Source organism: Brassica napus, chromosome A9 (genome assembly GCF_020379485.1).
Source record: "Brassica napus cultivar Da-Ae chromosome A9, Da-Ae, whole genome shotgun sequence".
In the NCBI taxonomy this organism is placed as follows: domain Eukaryota; kingdom Viridiplantae; phylum Streptophyta; class Magnoliopsida; order Brassicales; family Brassicaceae; genus Brassica; species Brassica napus.
This window is the reverse complement of record NC_063442.1, coordinates 6145315-6164284: the sequence shown is the minus strand read 5'-3', so window position 1 is coordinate 6164284 and position 18970 is coordinate 6145315. Positions and strand designations below refer to the sequence as shown.

General features: G+C 32.8%; 5 protein-coding genes across 6 annotated transcripts; all 5 read left to right on the top strand.

The window, feature by feature from the left end:
* The first annotated feature begins 203 nt into the window (after positions 1-203).
* Positions 204-4287, top strand: LOC106449995 (glucan endo-1,3-beta-glucosidase 7). 2 transcript variants are annotated; one of them, XM_048739600.1, is made up of 5 exons: positions 208-799; positions 869-1237; positions 1810-2145; positions 2351-2627; positions 3949-4273. In XM_048739600.1, the coding sequence occupies exons 1-5, from the start codon at positions 443-445 to the stop codon at positions 4146-4148; spliced, it is 1539 nt and encodes a 512-aa protein (XP_048595557.1). In that variant the 5' UTR covers positions 208-442; the 3' UTR covers positions 4149-4273. The 2 variants fall into 2 exon arrangements, with proteins under 2 accessions (XP_048595556.1, XP_048595557.1); XM_048739599.1 differs by having other exon boundaries at positions 204-1237; positions 3949-4287.
* A 105-nt stretch (positions 4288-4392) lies between these two features.
* LOC106449996 lies at positions 4393-5002 on the top strand. The gene has a single exon (XM_013891650.3). It carries the CDS (start codon positions 4479-4481, stop codon positions 4890-4892), a length of 414 nt encoding a protein of 137 aa, XP_013747104.2. The 5' UTR covers positions 4393-4478; the 3' UTR covers positions 4893-5002.
* Positions 5003-6799: 1797 nt separating this feature from the next.
* LOC106448692 lies at positions 6800-8886 on the top strand. Its single transcript, XM_013890545.3, has one exon. The coding sequence runs from the start codon at positions 7540-7542 to the stop codon at positions 8389-8391; it is 852 nt and encodes a 283-aa protein (XP_013745999.2). The 5' UTR covers positions 6800-7539; the 3' UTR covers positions 8392-8886.
* Positions 8887-9325: 439 nt separating this feature from the next.
* Positions 9326-10555, top strand: LOC106450384 (putative F-box/FBD/LRR-repeat protein At4g26350). Its single transcript, XM_022691695.2, has 3 exons — positions 9326-9961; positions 10049-10183; positions 10265-10555. The coding sequence occupies exons 1-3, from the start codon at positions 9326-9328 to the stop codon at positions 10553-10555; spliced, it is 1062 nt and encodes a 353-aa protein (XP_022547416.2).
* On the top strand, positions 10058-12385 carry LOC106449997 (plastid division protein PDV2-like). The gene is made up of 3 exons (XM_013891651.3): positions 10058-10183; positions 10265-11518; positions 11677-12385. The coding sequence occupies exons 2-3, from the start codon at positions 10940-10942 to the stop codon at positions 12229-12231; spliced, it is 1134 nt and encodes a 377-aa protein (XP_013747105.2). The 5' UTR covers positions 10058-10183; positions 10265-10939; the 3' UTR covers positions 12232-12385.
* Positions 12386-18970: the final 6585 nt, after the last annotated feature.

Here is an 18970-nt window from a genome sequence, read left to right as displayed (position 1 = left end):
TAACGATTAAAAATAGAACATAATTCAATATAGATATATGATTCTATTAATAAATTAGCAGTTACAAATTTGAAATTTTTAGAAATATCAAAAGTTTTATATTAGTTAATTATCTTCTAAATGATATTTATTTTTAATTCTTTTTGGATGAGAATATTTTGGCTGAGGTGGATAGTCTCAAAAGCCTTGAATTTAGTCCCTTTTATATATAGTAGGATTAACTAACTTATTATTTTTATATGGAATAATTAAGAAAAAGATTCAAATATTTTTTTTGGGTTTAGTTTAGACAATGTTATCACATTGAAAACTATTTTGTTCTATCCTTTTTCTTTTTTGAACTGAAGTGTCGTTTCTTCTAACAGTTCAAAACCTAACCCTCCTCATAATTAGTCTTTACATTTCAAAATCTCACTTGCTTCTCAACATTTCATCTGCTCTCATGGCTCTCTCCATCTTCTTCTTCTCTCTCTTCCTCTTTCTCTTCTCCAACTCGCCGGCAGATGCAGAGTCGTTTATCGGAGTAAACTACGGCTTACTCGCCGACAACCTCCCCTCACCGTCTGATGCAGCCAAGCTCCTCCAGTCCACCTCCATTCAAAAGGTGAGGCTATACGGCGCAGATCCCACCATCATCAAGTCCTTGGCCGGAACCGGCGTCGGAATCGTCATCGGAGTAGCCAACGGAGATCTCCCATCCCTCGCCTCTGATCTCAACGTCGCCTCTCAGTGGATCCGCACCAACGTCCTCCCTTTCTATCCCGCCTCCGACATCATCCTCATCAATGTCGGCAACGAGGTCAGTCACAAAACTTTCTCATATGTTCTCGAGAAAACAAGAAAACTAATCTCTTCCCACCTCATGCAGATTCTGTTGTCGAATGATCTGAACCTGGTAAGCCAGCTTCTTCCGGCGATGCAAAATGTCCAAAAGGCCCTTGAGGCGGTTTCACTCGGCGGGAAAATCAAGGTGTCTACGGTTCATGCCATGACGGTGCTGGGCCAATCTGACCCGCCATCGGCCGGTTCGTTTGCTCCCGTTTATCAGGCCGGTTTAAAAGGCATCTTACAGTTTCTTAGCGAAACCGGGTCGCCTTTTGTCATCAACCCGTACCCGTTCTTTGCGTACCTGGGTGACCAGAGACCTGAAACGCTGTCATTTTGCCTCTTCCAGCCTAACCCTGGACGTGTCGACTCCAATACCGGAATCAAGTACATGAACATGTTTGATGCTCAGGTAAATTTTTAAGTACAGTAAGCTCTCACGGGTCGGGTCTGTAATACCAAATTACAGTGATTAGAAAATTGTTAAAATTAACAAGCTTATTAACATTAATTTGGCATAAACACTTTCTTAAACTTGTCTTGAAACTGCAAAATAGCTAAGTATTTGTTTTGAATTTGGTGGACTATTTTATATCTAATCATACACTCCAGTTTAAACATCATGATATGTAGTATTACTAATTATTTAACCAAATTGACAGCAAAGCATTTTTTATTTAATTTGGTCTCAGCCTCATGGTAGGTTCAATTGTTACTATAATTTATTGTTACACCGAGATCTACAATTCTTTATTGTAATTATATAATATATATAATGATTATAAAACATGTGAAAGTTGGTAGTTGAACGTTGGGAATCCAAATATATGACATATATATTCGCAATAGATTTTGTAGCAAGGAACTTGGTCTCTCTTTGCTTTTCCACTTGCAATAAAATAATCTTATTGTAGTAAGATCGAAGAAGCATTCGTTTCTTGCCACACACGTTATACTGATCCATTTAACATGGGATTTGTCTAGGTTGATGCGGTGCACTCAGCTTTGAAATCGATGGGATTTGAGAACGTGGAAGTGGTGGTGGCAGAAACAGGCTGGCCAACGAGCGGTGATAGTAACGTGGTTGGTCCCAGTGTTGAGAACGCGCAGACTTACAATGGGAACCTAATCGCTCATTTAAGGTCTATGGTTGGGACTCCCTTAAGACCCGGCAAACCCATCGACACTTATATTTTCGCTCTCTTTGACGAGAACCTCAAGCCAGGTCCTTCCTTCGAGCGATATTTTGGCCTTTTCAAGCCTGATCTTACCATGGCCTACGACATTGGCCTCACTAAAACTAGTAGTAGTGGTAGTCAGGTAATTAGATGATACCATGACCAATTATTGTTGATTTAGTCTCAAAGGTATTTAATTAACCATTTGTAATGGACCAGATCTTGTAACATATATACTGGTTTTTAATATAATCAATGTTTACCCCTATGGATCAAACCAGGCATAATGCATGTTGTTGAAATTGTTCTTAGCTATTTATACTGAATGATGTTTGTGATGATAGTAGACGTCACAGTCTCCACCGTTGGGAAAATCAGCAACATCAGTGGGATGGTGTGTGCCAAAGGAGGATTCGACTGAGGAGCAATTGCAAGCAAGTCTAGATTGGGTTTGTGGACAGGGAATTGATTGTGGTCCGATAACGCCAGGAGGGGTGTGTTTTGAGCCTAACAATGTCATGTCTCATACAGCCTATGCTATGAACTTGTATTTCCAAAAATCTCCTGAAAACCCTACGGATTGCGATTTCTCTCAAACTGCAAGGATTACATCCAATAACCCTAGTAAGTTTCTCTCCTTATCTTTCCCATCATCATCATTATTGTTGGGGATCACGAACTTCTAATTATTCCAACTTTTTTTGCAATTAATAGAGCAATCAATGGTTTTATTATACTAGTGTTAGTCTTTACACACTTTTTATTGATACAACAATCATATGTTGCATTTGGTGGAAACAAATCTTAGTAAGAGGTCGTTACTGTATTCTAAACCATACTTGATACATTCATGAGTTCATTAGAAATCTAGATTCATGCTACATGTGATCTGCTGGAAGAAAGAACAAAAAGCCATAAGCCCAATTATCATAAATCAGTAGATCATGCCAAATTAAACCAGATATCAACTTTCAACAATGATAGGTGGATGAGCATATTGTCTAAGATGATATTGTATCTGTATTTTGTAATTATATATCTAGATTGGGTTCCTCCTATACTTGTGTTTAGGTAGATGTTAGATATAAATAAGGTACAGAATGGGTTGACATAATTTGTCTACCATTTTCTCCTATATTTGTTTGTATACATCAAGACTGTGACTTACAGGTGTTACTCACCTCCAATTTTTAAAACTTTGGGTGTGACTGGTGACTTAGGGAACAATGAGTAACACTATGTTCTTTAATATTCCTTAAATTTTTTACCATTCATGAGGAATGGATTTTCCTTTTCATTCCTCTTCATTCCTTTGTTCGTAAAGAATTATAGAACAAATCTATTCCTCATTAATTTTGATAAGGAACCATCATTCCTAAAATTTTATTCCTACTCATTCATTTCATATCCGTTCCTATTGTTCCTATGATGGTTACCAGTCACACCCTTACTTTAACTTAAATCTTATATATTAAAAGAGAAGTCACAACTTTGACTCATGTGTGATTTTTTAAAAAATGGACCTAATGAACATATTACTAGAAAGTTATGTTACATTTAATTTATAATCTTACATTATTATAGATCTAAATAACTTACTTTCTAGATTATAGGAACTAAATAATATGTCTACTACATTATAGGAATTAAATAATTATCAATCTTTTCCAAACCAAAAACGTGATCTGAAAACAACCAATTCAATAAACAAATATACAATAAAATTATTATGTTTTAAAAAGTGATAGACTCATATATATTATACTAATATATACAAATGTAGTATTAAAAATAAAATATTTCTATAAAAATAAATGAAAATAAACATCCGCGCGGTTGCGCGGGTCGAGATCTAGTATATATTTAAAAGATTTTACAAAATGTCTCTTAGATTTTAGTCCTCACGCTAATACTTTTTTCTTTATTTTGACTTTCCTGATTTTAGGTTATAGCAATTGCGTTTACCCAAGAGCAGGATGGTCTGGAGATGAAAGCCTAGGAGGAGCGATGAATAAATATGTGACTTCAGACAAAGCAATAGAGACGAGTGGATCAGAATGCTCCTCCTCTTTTCTGTCTTTGCCTCTCTTTATGATCATCTTTTTCTTTGTTCTTCCAGTTTCCCACCATATGAATTTCTTGTAGTTGCCTTTATTTATTAGTCTTAAAACCTAATTTTCTGCCCCTTTTCCATCTAATCATTTTGTTTTTGTCCATTAATCATAAGCATTATTCTTCTAGTAGAACATGATACTTGATACCCATTAGTGTATCTTTTCAAAAGCAGATTCGAAAGGTGAAAAGCAGAGCGGTGGTTTTTTCAAAAGGAATATGTTCCTTCCAATTTTCTTTTCTATCTCAAATACAATGGGTGTAAATGTTTTCAACGATTTATACATATGGATGCTTATGTATGCATGTGTAATCTTCCAATACAATACAAAGTAAAGTAGACAGAGGAAGAGAGAGAGAGAGATGGGTTGGTTTGTTAAGGAAAGAAGAGGAGGTGCTTGGAAGCGAGGATGGTTGGAAGAAATACTGTTCTCGTCTTCAGCCCCTCCTCTAACATTACTAACTCTCTTTGCCATCATATCTCTGCTCCTCTTTCTCTCCTCCTACCCACGATACAGGTATGAGGTTCAGAGAACCGCAATGAATCTCAAGCTCTTTCTCATGTTCCTCCCAATTCTTTTTGTCTTTCTGCTGGTCTCTCTGCAGTTCGTCCGTCGAATTCTCTTCAGATCCTCTTACTACGTCAGAGCAAATCAGGCTGCGTCCCTTTTTGGAGAAGGCCAATTTCCCTGGGGAGTCTTGCTTATGCTAGTTCTTATAATTCTTTTGGTTTCTAAACAATCTTACTTTCACTCCTTATGGTACCCGACTTTATGATCTTTCCATCGTTTCTTTATTGTCCAGAAACATACTTTATAGATTGATATTTGTTTCTTGTAATCCACATCCAACTCTACACATGTGTTATCTGCTAACCTATTTTGATATACTGTTTCTTTTAGTTACAAATATGTCTGACAAGCTCGGATGAATACACACAGATATTATACATGACATTTTTATCATTACGTATATGGCACAGCAAATGATTAATCATAAAAACTAAATGAGAAGCGTTATCCCAAAAAGAGTAAAAAAGATACTCTTCGATGTTAGCTCCAATTTCCAGTTTACCATGACAAATTAGTCTTTCCTTTTAAAGGAGATTGCCTTAGACCATTAGTTCCATGCCTGCTTGGAAGAAATTTCACAAAGCCCTTGAACTAGTAGTTCGATTCCAGCTTTAGAGAGAACTCGTCGATTTTAACAACTAAGAACTTCAGATATTGAAAAAAAGGATGAACGAGGCTTCATGTATAACTCACTTCCAAGCTGCTGACAATCAATAAAGGCTTCAATTCAATTGTTAGTCTTGGGTCTGCACAACATCTGGCTGCAATATGTTTGTTTTTATAGAATGACGCTAACTAAATTTGAGTGGATATTTTAACCAAAAAAAAATTTGAGTGGATATGCATGGATAGTGACTTAATTATTATGTAGTTTGTATGTGCTACTGTTAACATTTCAAAAATCCCATTTTTCCCTTACATACTCGTGATCCTATCCAGGCAGTCAGTGCTTTTACAAAAAAAAAAAACCCAGTCAGTGCTTCTATATATCACTTGATCAGTATCTAGACAAAGCTTAAAACTGAAATAATGCAAACCTCTCTCCGTTAAGACTTTACGGTAGTGGGCCTAGTGGGTACGTTGGGAAGTTTTGGTGCAACAAACAATTCACTTAAGAAAATCAAAAGAAATAATTTTGAAGCTTAAATCCCCTATATTAATATATTAATCGAGAAGTATTTAAAAAGTTATATTTTTACTAATTAAAAAAGTGTAATGCTGAGTTATCACGTAATTAGAATATTAATTTTGCTTACATAGCGGCTTGAGAATTAATTGAAAATTTTGTTAGTCCAAAATTAAATTGTTAGAGAATGTTATATTATATAATATGTCAATTATGGACCATTCATTTATCAAATTGAAATTATTATATATTCTTTCCTTAAACAAAACCTACATAATTATCTAATATGATTAAAATATATATATATATATATAAATTAATGATTTAAAATAATAAAGATTTGCTAACAATCTGTATACTTTCTATAATTTTTTGTTTAATTATTTATTATTAAAATAAATTACACAACTACATTAATCATATAATAAAAAATTATATATTTTTTTGTATATGATGTATTTTGAATTTTTCAAAACGGATATAAATTACTAAAACTGTTAAAAGTCTACATAATCTTTTGTGATCGACGTTTAAATTGTTTTCTATAATAAGATACAATGATTATAAAATCATATGAATAAATAATTTTATTTTAGTAGATGTTTATGTTAATATATATATATATATCATATCGTTTAAATTAAACTATACATCATATAAAAATATATACATATATATTATTTCATATCATTTAAATTAAACTATACATCATATGAAAATACATACCTATATTTTGATATTTACGTTGAACATATATTAAAAATTTAATATCCTCATGCTAAAAAAAAAAACGAAATGGGAATAAACTCAAAAATCAATATTTATATAGAGCAATAACCAAAATGAAAAAAAAACGACACAAAAATGAGAAAAATATTGAAGATATATAGGATTGACACATGAACGTAAACTTCTCATAACCATAATTAACTTTTAAATTACTAAATAACCGAACTAGCATGGTTTTATTGTAACCAAATAGTAGGCTTGAGATTATTCGGCCTATACGTTAAGTTCGTATGCGATAAGTGATTTTTTACCTAAAATACTTTTAAATATAGGATTAGCTCATCAGTTAGAAATTATGTAATTAACAGAAAAAAATTCTAAAAATTGTTTTAGGGCAAAACATATTAATTTGATCAAGAATATAAATTTTATTTTTTCCATACGATATTTTTTAAATAATTTTTATATAAATTCACCTTGAGTAAGGCGCATGTCTTATCCTTATCCTGGTTGGAATATTAAGAGACTTGAATAATTTTACTGACAGGTGGACGCTAAGATTCGGAGCAAAAATGAAATATATAAACCGTAACAAACAAAGGGGATTAATTATTATGTTAGTATAGAATATGTTGTTGTTGATATATTCTACGAATATTATTATTTTTCCATGAAAAACTTATCTACTATTTATGTTTAATATTTTTTTCTTAATAAAATTTCAATCTTTTAGTAGGGCCTCCTTTTAGTATTGATAAACTTAAAAGTCTACGAAAATATTTTGTACGGGTTAGAAAATATTTTGTACGGATTAGAATATATTTTGTACGGGTTTAAGAATATTTTTATACATACATATTTTGTTGGCAAATAAACCTATATATACGTCTTGTTGTTTCGCTGTGTTGTTATCTGAAACGTCCCTTTCAGATCTCACATCATCCCTTCATCATATTTTCCTCTATCCTTAACAACATATCATCTCTCTACTTACACCATGGATCCAAACACCAATTCAAACGATCGTATCAACCTTGATCTGTCCTTGGGGAGTGGTCCTCAAGCAAAAGATCCGCTCGAGCAACATGGCAAGTTCATGGAACTCTTGAGATCAGTAAGTGATTCTACACAAAATGCCCAGCCTTCTCCTCCTCTTCCTCCACTTCACACGATGCCTCCTGGATACTACAACCTAACATACCCTCAGAATGCAGCAGGACAACTTCTTCTGCCTCCTATAACGAACCAGGGTGGAGTTGGAGCCTTGGAGACTCCCCGACCAGGAACTAGGTTAGGTCGCCCACCTGGTGGGCATCACGCACGTCGTAATTCATCGAAAGCGGCAGCCACGGTTGAAGAAAACGTTGAGAAGGATATCATACCACCATATCCATGGGCGACCACAAGGCCAGCCCGAATTCACAACCTTAGATACTTGTATGTGAATAATATAAACGTGATCTTTGGACAAGTCCATTGCAAGCCTTGCGAGAGTACTCAAACCATTAAGTATAATCTCACGGAGAAGTTTGGGGAATTGTATCGTTACATTTATGACAACAAGGAGGTGCTGCGTCACCGAGCCTCGAAAGTTTGGTCTTGTCCTAAACTGACTCCATGCTGCTCATGCAAGAACGGGATGAAGCCGGTGATCGGCGAGAATAAGGAAGAAATCAACTGGTTATTTCTTTTGTTAGGGCAAATGTTGGGATGTTGTACTTTGGATCAGCTCAGGTACTTTTGTGACAAAACTAGTCAACATAGAACCGGTGCAAAGGATCGTGTACTCTACATAACTTATTTTGGTCTATGCAAGCAGCTCGAGCCATGCGACTTATTTAGTCTATGACTCATATCGGAATCGGGCAGGGCTGATGGCTTTTAAGGTTTATTTTGGTTTTCATAGTGAGTTTTAGGGGTTTTAAGGAACAAGTATTATTAATGCGTTCAGTAAAAAAAAGTATTATTAATGCGTAAGTTTAGGGTTTACGTCTTTCAAGCAGCAATATATACATTCCATTTGGAGCGAGAGGAATGGATCCTCAATCACCGGCACAGCTCATTCAGTTCATGGACAAGTTGGTGCGTAACAGATTCTCTACGCTTACCAGAAGGTGGGTTACACATTTTGACAAAGCAATGTCAAAGTGGTTTCAGTCACGAGAGTAAAAGGATACTCTGGTCTTCAAGTTTCAATCACATGTAGGTTGAGTTACAAAACCAAACCTTAGACCACATTCTTTTTACAACTGTTTTTGAGATGAATTAATTTAACATTATTTCAAAGATATGCATAAGTCGTCCTTTTGTATTCTTTTTGTTAAAATCTGTAATTAGTATGTATTATGTGAAAACTAAACGAAGAAAAAAAAATCATCCTGATAGACTTGAATTATATGCTAATATATATCATGTTTTCTTTTAAAGTTATTAAGTGATAAATGCTAATTAATTATTATTAACAGAAGGCTGAAGGTATATATATATCTGAAGAACAAAATAAAAAATAAGCAAAATTAGTAGTTGGTAGGCTATTTTTGGCCCAGGGGCCCTTGCACGCAACATCGTTATATTTAGTTTAGTGGATTTATTTCTCCACAATAAATGATTTATATCTTTTTTTCAATGATTTATTTTTCAACAATCAATTTGCAATTTGTTTAGGTTTTTAATTATCAGTCGTTTTAGGACTCTGTTATATATACACGCTTCTTCTATTCAGAGTTCAAAGTCTAGGGTTTTTCTGTTGTTCTCAATACCAATTAGTTGAAAGATCGGAAAGAATGGGTATGATTAGTGACTTACCTGACCAGATGCTCCTTGAGATTCTATCATGGCTTCCAACAACACAAGTGGTAGCCACAATGCTTTTGTCTAAACAGTGGAAGTTTCTTTGGAAGCAAGTGCCAAAACTTTATTATAATTATAGCGAACACGAGGGCAGAGACTTTTCAGAATTCGTGAGCAGGTCTTTGCAGTCACAAGTCGCTCCAAGTTTCAAAAGTCTCAAGTTATCGGTAAGTCCTTATTGCGACTCGAGGGATGTTAAAAACTGGATTGATTTAGCAGTTTCGCGGTTTGTGCTTGAGCTTGAAATCGACCTTACCGCCGCTCAAAACCCGATGATCACGGCTCTTCCAAAGAGTATGTACACTTGCGGGACACTAAGTTGTTTGAGGCTGAAGGCTCTTGTACTCGATGATATACCTGAAGACTATCCAATCTGTCTTTCATCGCTTAATTATTTGTACATCTCCGTGTCTATTCAAGTGTCGGCTGACAAATTTGTTGGCAAGCTCTCGGCTGGTGCTCCTCTTCTCAAAAAGACAGTGGTGCAAGGTCCTGTCTATGGTGATGAGTTTCTTGATTCTATGACAAGTTATAGCGAGCTGAGGAGCTTTACAACGTGCTTATCAGAGGTAAAAACGGAACTTTCTATTTTAAGTACTAATTTACAATCTATTAAAAATATATACTCACTCGTACGATAATTAACTCAAATGCAGTGGGGTCCCACCGTCGACTCTTACTTTAATAAGCTTGAGCATTTGTGTATGTGCACATGTTCCTCTGGATGGTGGGATTTGTTAATCAATTTTCTTCAACGTTCCCCTATATTACGCCAACTCCAGCTAATAAAGGTACATTTTTATTTTTGAGAACTTCTCCATGAAACTTGTTCATATGATCGATGTACATCTTCTTATTTTTCCTTTTCTCAGTCTTGCAACTCGCGGCCTCTGTCTTCTTGGAATCAGCCAGGTTTTACTAGTACTACTCATGTTCCGGAATGTTTGTCAACAACGCTTCAAACCTTGGAGTGGAGAGATTATGCAGAAACTGAATTTGACATGCCGGTGGTCTCTTTTCTCCTTAAGAACGCTACACGTTTATCCGAGGCCAAGATCTTCCCCGAATCAGCTGCCGGTCCAATTGAGAAGCTTAGAATCCGCACTGGCCTGGCAAAGTTATCTAGAGGTTCACCTTTATGTCATCTTAACTTAGGGAATTAAATTTCAAAATTCATTATATTTTCTTAACAACTGCATATTAATGTTTTATAAAGTTCAGGGTCTCTCCATATATGATTCTTTTGCTATATTCATGTTTTTTTTGTCACATTTGCAAACTAGCTTACGTTATAGCTAAGCTTAATGATCTTTCAGCCAAGAAACGGAAACCAAGTTATATTTTGTTACCCTTATATAATAGTTGATGTCTTTTTCAATTTTCAATTCTAATGTGAGACAATTTGCGTTTAATATGGTTTTTTGAACGTCAATTTCGGAAGGTTTAACGACCATTGATCGGCCAACTTTGGACCAAATATTTTCCTTGACTTAAAGCTTGGAGTATACAGTAACATAGGTTAGAATATTTTTAGTAATCGATGTAGAATGATAAGTTTTGTGACCATTGTGTTAAATCCAAAATTGGCTTCTGTCAATTTTCCCTTTGTTGTTGTTTTCTCTTATTCATGGAACATGAATATTAGAACAACAAAAGAACAAAGAATTATTGAATTATTGTGGCCGTTGATTAAAAGCGGGAAAACAGCATCAGCATCAGCCAACCACAATCACGCCTTCTGTTCTCGGCGACTCCTAATCAAAACTTCGTCTCTTCTCCTCACTATCTTACAAAAAAACACCCTAAACCCCCAATTTTCTCCTTCACTCTCAAAATTGCTGAAAATGGAAGACGAAGAAGGCATCGGCTTAATTCTAGCCAGAGCCACTGAGCTCAGGCTCAAGATCAGTGATTGTATCGACACCTCCAGCACCGCCGTCAGTGATTACGGCCACTGCGGCGGCGGTAAGGATGGTTCTTCTCCTGAAGAAGCAAAGAAAGACGAGTTTCTTGGGAATCAAGAAAAGGATTCTGACTCAATCAGCTCTGACGAGGAAGAAGCTGAACGTCTTCTATGTATACGCGATGCTCTCGAATCTCTGGAGTCCCAGCTCGCTGCTTTGCAGGTTCGAAAACCTGAGATTCCATCTACTTCTATGTCTTTTTGTGGATTGAGTTTGAATTGGTTTCACTGTCTTAATTTTAACTTAATGTGGAAATGATTTTTTGGTAATAAGATGTATTATCTCATGGTAATAGATTGGTTTTCTTGTAATAAAACCAGAATCTACATCAAAGACAACAATATGAGAAGCAAGTGGCTCTCTCTGAGATTGATTACAGCAGGAAGATGTTGCTTGAGAAGCTCAAGGAGTACAAAGGGAGAGAATTTGAAGTGGTTCGCGAGGCTTCGACTTTTGCTGGTGAAAGAGTTGATTATGAGAAGGATCTTCTCCTTCCTCCTTACCATCTTCAACCTCATCTACCATCGAAGCATAAGAAGTCTGATGTAAACGGGTTTGGCTCAGGACATGTCAGAAAGGTAAATCCCAACGGAGGAGGCTCAGGAGTTACTATTGGCTTCTTAGGCTCCGTTGCAAAGATCATGGTTCCACTCATCGGTGTGATTTCGATCTTTTCATATGGTCCAGAGATCAGGAAAAGAGGCGCATCACTTAAACTTCCCCCGCAACAAGTAGTCAGAGCACCGAATCAGTGCCCACGGGGGAAAGTTCTGGTGTTTGAAGAGGGTGAAGCAAGGTGTCTTGTGAAGGAAAGGGTCGAAATACCCTTTGACTCGGTTGTTGCCAAACGAGATGTAACTTATGGATACGGTTGAATTGGATAGCATTGTCTCCTGAATTCAGTGTGTGAAGTTTCAACCTTTTATCTCTTTAGATGTGAAGCTACTACATAGCTCCCCCAATGTTTTGTTCTTGCTTGTGATGGTTCTCAGCAAATAATCTTAGAAGAGAGAGATAGATTTGCAGTTAGTATATCTGTTCTGATATTTGAACAGGTGGATTCAATGTGTAACACCTCACACCACTTGTGCTCCTTGTTCGGAAACGGGCTAGGTGTTATCTATACGTTCAAGTTGAGCATAGCTCCAGAAAAAATTTTTGGATATTAACCGGAGATTAATCAGAAATTAACTTTTTACTCATTTTTCATTTTAGAATAAAGTTATATATAATAAATTGTTTATGTAAACAAACTAACAAATCATTATGGTCTAGTGGTAACTATCATGCCAAAGGACCCTTATGTGTGCTCTAACAAATCGTCATGGTCAACGGTCAACGGTCCCGATCAATACATAAACATGTTACCTGTGCGAAAACATACATCAACTAGTACAAAATTTAATTTTTATATGCGAACTTTCAAAATTTGGTCTTATCATACATTGACCTAATTTCCGTTAGTCAAACGTTGAGTTGTCGTTAACCAATAGCAGAAAATCGGCTAATTCCTACATCAACAGGGACCAATGGTCCAGATCAATACATAAACACTTCACCTGTGCAAAAACATACATCAACTAATACAAAATTTAAATTCAATACATAAACTTTCGAAATATGGTTTAAACATACACTAAAGCTTGACATGTGCGTCCGCGCGGATATTTGTTGTTAACTTTTTTTATAAATTGTTTAATGACATTCCTAAATATAAAAACTTTTGTTCATTGTTATGTTCCTACACATAAAAACCAAACTCACCCGGATCTGAAAAGACCCTATTCGAATCCCACCCGAAAATTTATAATACCCAAACAAAGAATAATTTCAAAACAAAAAAAAAAATCGATATCCGAAAGAACCAATCCATACCCAACCATATACCTGATATCCATACCTTAATGAAGTAGTTAAGAAGTACAAAAAATGTAAAAAATATAAGAAAACACTTAAATATAGGTAAGTTCTCTTTTATATTTTTATAAGACATGCTGTCAAATTATTTGGAAAAAATGTAATTAATAAAGTAGTTAAGTTGAGTGAAAATAAGGAAAGAAAATATGTAATAAATATGTTGAAAATAATGTTAGTTTTATTTTGTACTTAAATTTAATAAAATAGATTTACCTAGTTTTCACTAGTCAAATAATACCGAAAATAAATTGTCTGTCACGTGTTGATTAAGTAAAGTTTTTATTGTATTATGTGATAATTAAACCATAGTACGTAGTAATTGACAGAGAAAAAGGATAATGTTTAGCTTATCGAAGACATTCTCTTTTCTCTTTGTTCAATTTTGTCTTCTTTCGTTTTCTCGGTGTTTTTTGTTGTCGAAAAAGTTGAAGAAAAAATTAAAGAGAAAAGCTAACTAATGAATTACACGAGAAATAAATCGTTTGACCTATATGATTTATTTTTCTCATTCAATTACCACGTAATATAGTTTAATTACCATATTATACAATAAAAACATTATTTAATCAATATGTGACATAAAATTTAGCTTCAATATTATTTGACTAGTGGAAATTAAGTAAATGTCAAGTTTTAGCGTATGTTAAAACCAGATTTCAAAAGTTCATGTAGTGAAGTTAAATTTTGTATTAGTTGATGTATGTTTTTGCACAAGTGAAGTGTTCATGTATTGATCCGTACCATTGGTCCTTGTTGATGTAGGAATTAGCCGATTTTCTATTACCGGTTAACGACAACTCAACGTTTGACTAACGGAAATTATGTCAATGTATGATAAAACCAAATTTTAAAAGTTCATGTATGAAAATTAAATTTTGTGCTAGTTGATGTATGTTTTCGCACAGGTAACATGTTTATGTACTGATCGGGACCGTTGACCCTTGTTGATGTAGGAATTGGCCGATTTCCCGGTCTAGTGCTATCATGTTAAAGGACTCTTTTTTTTACTGTGTTTTTTTTAGGTGTAATGAATATAAAATGATAACAATGTCCTATATTCAACCTTTCATCTGCAAATTTTACAGCCGTCTTCCTTTTTGTGGGACAATTTCATAGTTTTCTTCTTCTTTTTTTTTTTGGAACTCTAGTTTTCTTCTTCTTAATCTTAAGAATTTAAACTGAAATATATCAGATTTCTATCACAACTTGTGATTTTGTTTATTTGTTCTTTATGATTTTAGGAAATTTTACATATTTGTCATGTTTTAGTCATTTTTTAGCAGACTGACTAATTTATTAATTTAGATAATATTATTATTTTAAATTATTAAATAAATAGAAATAAAAGTTAGGATATAATCAATACTTTTGCTCGAGCCATTCTATAAAATCTGTATTTAGCCACCATCTTTTTCCATATTAATCCCACATACTAAAAATGTATTTGGCTTCTCAATCATTTATGTAGGTTTTGGATGACCTCCCATTTAATTAGAAATCGAATATTTTATCAGTATACATAAAATACTTTTTGGGCTAAATTACTATCAACTTATTGACTCATTTCTTTCTAAACATTATGTAAAACCTTCATCCTCGAGTATACTATATGATTAAAATATTTTTATTGTTGATTTATAATGTTCTCTACGATTTTACGCTAAGTAATTAGTGTTAATAAATTTTTTAGTGATTTATCTTTATTTTTGATATAAGTAATTAATAAATGGATATTAATAATTTTGATGAAAATGTCAAAGTTAACTTTATCTTACATTTATTTAATTAATATTAAGACTCAATCTTAATATATATGTCATTATGTTATCTATGATCAATAGTTCAATACTTACACAAGTTTTCCGTAAAAATAATAAGTTTATTCTAGCTATATGTCTTTTTGAAGAGAAAGTTAGCTTACTGATTTCTATTGAAAATAGTTATTTATATTAGATATTGTTGAAATATTAAAGTTAAGGTGTTGAAATTTTCAAATACATGAAAATACAAAAATGGTTTTGTTGAATTGGTGTTGGTGAAATAATGTAGGTTTTATTGAATGTTTAATTTTATATTGTGTTACTTTTGTGACATAATGCTGATTGAATTTCTAATATTTAGTGATATGCATCTAACATGTACATTGTAGTCTAAGTATGCAAAAAAGTATCAGATTTTTTTTAATCTAATGAATCGTCGTATGTTATATGTTTTGCTCAATTTGTTTGTGTGCGAGAATACATATGTAATATAACGTTTTTTATCACAGTTTCTAAGATCTAAATTGTTGATAATATATGATGTTTATTGGCTATTGTAATTTTGTTGTTTTTTTATGAAATGTTATTGTTTCTAATACTTTCAGTGCCACTGAAATTTTTTCGACCTATAACTATAAAAAATGTTCGATTTGAAATTCAAATTGCGTAATGATACTTCCATTATTACTTGAATTTTTTTCTGATCGAAAATCTAGATCCCCTAAATAAAAAATGAAACTAAATACCAGATTTTAATACAACAATTTTCAATATAGATACTGAAATTTGATCATTTATAATGTTAATTTAAAATTTTAATACAACAATTTTCAATATAGATACTGAAGCCATATACGAGATGTTGATACCGAGGCGAGATGGAACTTCACGCACCGAAACCAGGACGCAGAGCACTGACACACGACAATAGCCCTCCTTTGTACACGCCACCGAGCAACTGGAAACTTCAGTGCTCTAAAACATAAAAGAAGGGGACGACCACTCCAAGATACCTTGAACAACGAACCACGTCCACTCTCCGCTGCGATAGAACCAGACGATTAAAAACCGGATATGCGCTAACAAACCCTAAAAGATAATATTACTATTTTAAATTTATTAAATAAGTAGAAATAAAAAGTAGGATATAATCTATACTTCTGCTTGAGCCATTCTTAAAAAATCTGTATTTAGCCACCATCTTTTCCCCCACATACTAAAAACATATCTGGCTCCTCAATAATTTATATAGGTTTTGGAGAGAGAGAGTCATTGAGAGAGAGAGAGAGAGAGAGAGAGATAGAGAGAGAGAGAGAGAGAGAGAGATAGAGAGAGAGAGAGAGAGATAGAGTCATTTCTCTATGTAACAATCATTCTTTATCATCAGATAACAAAGGTTTCCAACTTTCCATTGGCTGTAAAAAACGAAGCCTTGCCATTTTATTTATATATTATCAATATGGTGAAGTCATGTTATGAGTCGCGCTATCTGCGACCTGCGATTAGTCGCGCGTTCAAATTTTTTTAAAAATTTTAGTTGATGTTTTTTCAGGCGACTTGAATCGGAACCTGCGACTGGTCGCATGGCATCAAAACGAACAACAACCTGCGACTAGTTGCATGTCGCAGGTCGCGCGATAGGTAAACGAACAAGGCGATAGTTCGTGTATGTCATCTGTTACCAATCTCTAATAATCACAATACTTTTAAAAGGAAGTGGATGAAGTAAGGGGGGGGGGGGGGCAAAGAATTCTAGAGGAGTTATTAAATTTTGAGATTCCATTGTTATTGGTTTGTGCACTTTTAAAATCTAAATAGAATCCATTGTTATTGGGAAGATGATTTTTAAATTCCACTCAAAATTCTTTGTTATTGGAAAAGTTTAGTTTTCATTGATTTTAAGATTCTATTAAAATCTATTGTTATTCGGGGGGGGGGGGGGGGGGGGGGGGTTATTGGGCAAAGAATTCTAGAGGAGTTATTAAATTTTGAGATTCCATTGTTATTGGTTTGTGAACTTTTAAAATCTAAATAGAATCCATTGTTATTGGGAAGATGATTTTTAAATTCCACTCAAAATCCTTTGTTATTGGAAAAGTTTAGTTTTCATTGATTTTAAGATTCTATTAAAATCTATTGTTATTGGGATGTAAATTTTCTTTATTTTTACTCATAGTACTCAACTTTGAGAATATCATCTATACCCATAAGGTTTTTGAAATAAATATAATAAAATACACTCACATACAAAAACTCAAATTGAAAGATGAAGTAATTTACAAATCACAACTTTAACATAATACAATTCACAACTTAAAAAAATAGAAAAAATATTAAAAATTTAAAATAAAAATTGTAAAAAATAGTTTTAAAAAGCACTTTCGAATTTAAAAAAAAAATCAAAAATAATAATTCAAATTTTTTTATAAAAATTCAAATTTAAAACATATATTTCGAAATTATATAAAACAATATTTTTTATTTTTTTATGATTTATATATCTATAAAGTAAGAAGTAGAAATTAATTTTTTTGGTCATTTTATTTCTTGAGATCTTTTTTGCGACAAAAACTTTTTAAAAGTTGTTTAAGAATTGCCTTAATTGAAATGATTTTCTTTCCTTTTTTTCTTACTTTAAAAATTTATAACAATCAATAGAATTCTATACACAAGTAATGAAAATCTATGTAAAAGTATTTGATAAAATTTGTTAAATATAGTTAACTTGTAAAGTCCTCTCAACTATTAAAATCATCAAATTCCACATAAATTCATGTTCCAATAACCCCCCCTAAGTTTGTAATCCTACTATATATTAATTGAAAAGTCACTTAAGTAACTACTATATATCATTAGATAACTAAGGTTTCCAACTTTCCATTGGCTGTAAAAAACGAAGCCTTAACATTTTTTTATTTATTATCAATATGGTGAAGGCATGTTATGAGTCGAGCGATCAAATTTTTTTAAATTTTTAGTCGATGTTTTTTCAGGCAACTTGAATCGGAACCTGCGACCAGTCGCACGACATCAAAACAAACAACAACCTGCGATTAGTTACATGTCGCAGGTCGCATGTCGCACGATAGGTAAACGAACATGGCGATAGTCAACGTGTATGTCATTCGTTACCAATCTCTAATAATCACAATACTTTTTAAAGGAAGTGGATGAATTAAGTTTATAATCCTATTATATATTAATTGAGAAGTCACTTAAGTAACTTCACAATTGGTGTCATTCATAGGTGAAGTTTAAAATTAATTATCTTAATTTGACTGATTGTTGTTATTTGACTTTTCATTTATTTAATTAAAATTTTAAAAAGAAAACTAATCCTAGAACTACCTAATCTAATATATATTACCTTACAAACAATTAAACATTTTAAAGATAAAAAAATTAACATAATTTATTTATAGAAACAATTAAATATCATAGATTTTATTATAGAAATTCAGAATATACATATAAATACATATAATATGATAGAAATAATTATATAAACGATTTTAAAAATATTTATATTAATATTGGATACAATAAATCATAGATTACAGAAAAATAATTAACATAAACCTAATAATATTCTTTTATACTCACTATATATATTTTTGTTTTTTCTAAAAATATGCCCAATGAATGCAAAACAGTCAAATATACAATTTAAAAAAAAATCAGTTATTTTTAAATAACAAATATTGATAGTATAGTTGAGTTATTACTTTCAGAAATGATTATAGTATTTTTATATTTAAAAATATAAAACATATGGTAAATCTTTTAAAATAATATTAATAAATGAAAATATTTCTTATAAAATAAAATTGAAAAATTGGAACATTATATTAATATGAGACTAGATTTAATACACTCTATTAATAAATTCTTATAGCTTTGATTATAATAAAATTATATGGTAAATCGTTTAAATAAT